The sequence below is a fragment of the Pseudophryne corroboree genome, chromosome 1 (assembly GCF_028390025.1).
Source record: "Pseudophryne corroboree isolate aPseCor3 chromosome 1, aPseCor3.hap2, whole genome shotgun sequence".
Taxonomy (NCBI): Eukaryota; Metazoa; Chordata; class Amphibia; order Anura; family Myobatrachidae; genus Pseudophryne; species Pseudophryne corroboree.
In genome coordinates this window covers 429,628,596-429,631,342 of record NC_086444.1, presented here as the reverse complement: position 1 = coordinate 429,631,342, position 2,747 = coordinate 429,628,596, and the positions used below count along the sequence as shown (strand labels likewise).

General features: G+C 37.5%; 1 protein-coding gene across 1 annotated transcript; it reads left to right on the top strand.

Moving 5' to 3' along the window:
* Positions 1 to 939: 939 nt before the first annotated feature.
* Positions 940 to 1,875, top strand: LOC134965714 (olfactory receptor 5AR1-like). Its single transcript, XM_063942078.1, has one exon. The coding sequence runs from the start codon at positions 940 to 942 to the stop codon at positions 1,873 to 1,875; it is 936 nt and encodes a 311-aa protein (XP_063798148.1).
* The last annotated feature ends 872 nt before the right edge of the window (positions 1,876 to 2,747 follow it).

The window sequence follows — 2,747 nt, the reverse complement described above, 5'->3', positions numbered from 1 at the left end:
TAAGGTGCCTTCTTCCAGTTTAATAGGCTGTGGGTTCTAATCCTGGGTATGACTTTTAAAATGTGCATCTATAATAAAGGGGTTGTGACTTGTGGATTAGTGTTGGAAGGGAGTCGGCCCCGGAAGATATAGTGGCGGCTGTCAACTTAATTGAATGGTTTTGCTGAACACAGAACAGGAGTAGAGGTGCCCTTACAGAGCAGGGGCCCGGCGGCAGCTGACTCCATTGCCTCCCACAGTTACGCCTCTGTATTATTGTTGAAAATTAATGTATTTTAATGCATTGCATGGCATTGCACTGTATTATATGGGAGCATACAGTATTTCCTTGTGGTAAGTAGACCTTTTTATTTGTGTTTAGAATATGTATAATAAATTGCATTAAAAATTAGATAATATGAAGTATGAAGAGATAGCAGTGACTTTTGTTACTGCGGTTAGCTTTTCTTCCAAATCAAAGATGGTTTTAGTTTTATCTGAATATATTTATTTTCTACTGACCTTATTTATTGCAGGATTATATTTACTGGCATCATATTTAAAAATTAAGGGGTTTATTTACTAAGCATTGGAGGGAGATAAAATGGACGGAGATAATGTGCCAGCCAGCCAGCCAGCCAGCCAGCCAGCTCCTAACTGTCATTTTTCAACACAGCCTGTAAGATGACAGGAGCTGATTGGCTGGTACTTTATCTCCGGCCACTTTATCTCCATCCAAGGCTTAGTAAATAGACCCCAACAATATTGCAGACTGTTATAAAATAATGCCCGCAATAACATATCACATGTAGACCATCAGTAATATTGTGTTCTCTCCAATGATCTTAACTTTTTTTTTTTTTTTAGAAAATTACGCCTAATGTGTGATGGACATATCATTGTGACTTTACCTTACCATACAACATACTAGTAAAAGAGTTGTAATAATACAAACTAAAAATGAACAACCATACAGTTACAAATATGTTCTACTTGAATGCATTTGCAGACATGAAACTGAAAGGATTATACTTTGTTTTGTTCTTGATCATATACCTTGTAACTGTAATTGGGAATTTGTTTATCATTATACTCACAAACATGGATTACCATCTCCAGACACCAATGTATTTCCTTCTCAGGAATCTTGCTTTCTTAGACATCTGTTACACCTCTACAACATTACCACAAATGCTGGCCAACTTTCTGATTGAGCATTTGGCCATCTCCCTCCTAGCATGCATTGCACAGCTATACACCTTCCTATCTTTTGCAGCCTCGGAGTCATGTTTATTAGCTGCCATGGCTTATGACCGATATATTGCCATATGTAATCCTTTAAGATATTCAGTCATTATGAATAGGAAGGCTTGCCTTCATATGGTTGCTGGGACCTGGGTAATAGGAGCCTTATATGGGGCAATTCATACTGCTAACACTTTTAGATTGCCATTTTGTGGTCTAAAAATTCTTAACCATTACTTCTGTGACATTCCGCCCTTGTTAAAGATTTCCTGCATTGATACATTCATTAATGAGATCACTGTTTTTGCTGTTGGTGGCTTTCTAATGATTGGCTGCTTCCTTTTGATATTTGGATCTTACATGCACATTCTGGTTTCAGTCTTACACATTCCAAAAGGACGTGGAAGAAAAAAAGGTTTGTCAACTTGTGTGTCTCATCTTATTGTTGTTCTGCTCTTTTATGGAAGTGGTGGCTTTATGTACTTCCGTCCGAAGTCTAATCTGCTTGCAGATAAGGAATGGCTTCTGTCGCTGTTCTACACCAGCATTACACCTCTCCTAAACCCTCTTATATACAGTCTGAGAAACAAAGACATTCAACGGGCATTCCAGAAACTTTTCAATCTGTCACTACTACCGAGACACTACTAAATAGTTTCCAGTTGCACATGCTGTGTTTTTATTTATTAGTGTCAGTTCGATATACTGTAAATTGTATGACTTAAACATATAGAAAACATACAAGTTTCTCATAAAGGATGATATGCTTGAGCCCAGTATTCTCTATAGATACTTGTAACTTCATAAATCAAGACTATATGTGTATAATGACTTTGTGTGCGATTTATGCACCTCATTGGGGTCAATTCAATTTGCCAACAGTTGAATAGCCCCGGGAATTAGCTCCCGCCGCTATTCAATTCTGCTCAAGTTAAGTTGGCGAATGCCCGTTCTCGCGGACTTAACAGGTTGATTTGTCGGGAGAAAGGGAATTCTCCAACTTAACTGCCTGGCGCGATGCTAATTCCCGACATAATCAGCCGCGCGCCAGCACTTTTGTCAGAGAGAAGAAATCCAGACAATTAAGTGTCACATGGCGTTGTATTGAATAGTGCCGGGACATAATTCCCGGCGCTATTCAACTGTCGGCAAATTGAATTGACCCCATTGACCATGAAAATTAGTAGGATTTGTGGGACATCAGCACACAAATGTATTTTGTTTTTTAATGTTTACAGAAGTACATGGGAAAATACAATACATTGCTTTCTTTTTAATTATTCAGTGTTTATTGTTACTTTTTATAATGCTTATAATTGGAAAGATAGATACTGTATTTTATTACCATTAATAGGTTTTTAATTACACTGGATCTAATAGAGACAAATACATTATAATAGTAATTTGAATAGATCCACTAGGAATACAGTTGATATTATGGATTAGAGATGTGTGGCTGGCACTTTTTCGTGTTTTGAGTTTTGGTTTTGGTTCTAATTCCACTTTCGTGTTTTGAGTTTTGG

Bases quoted from the DNA above. Each gene is read 5' to 3' on its own strand.
- LOC134965714 (XM_063942078.1), top strand. From the start codon at position 940: ATGAACAACCATACAGTTACAAATATGTTCTACTTGAATGCATTTGCA.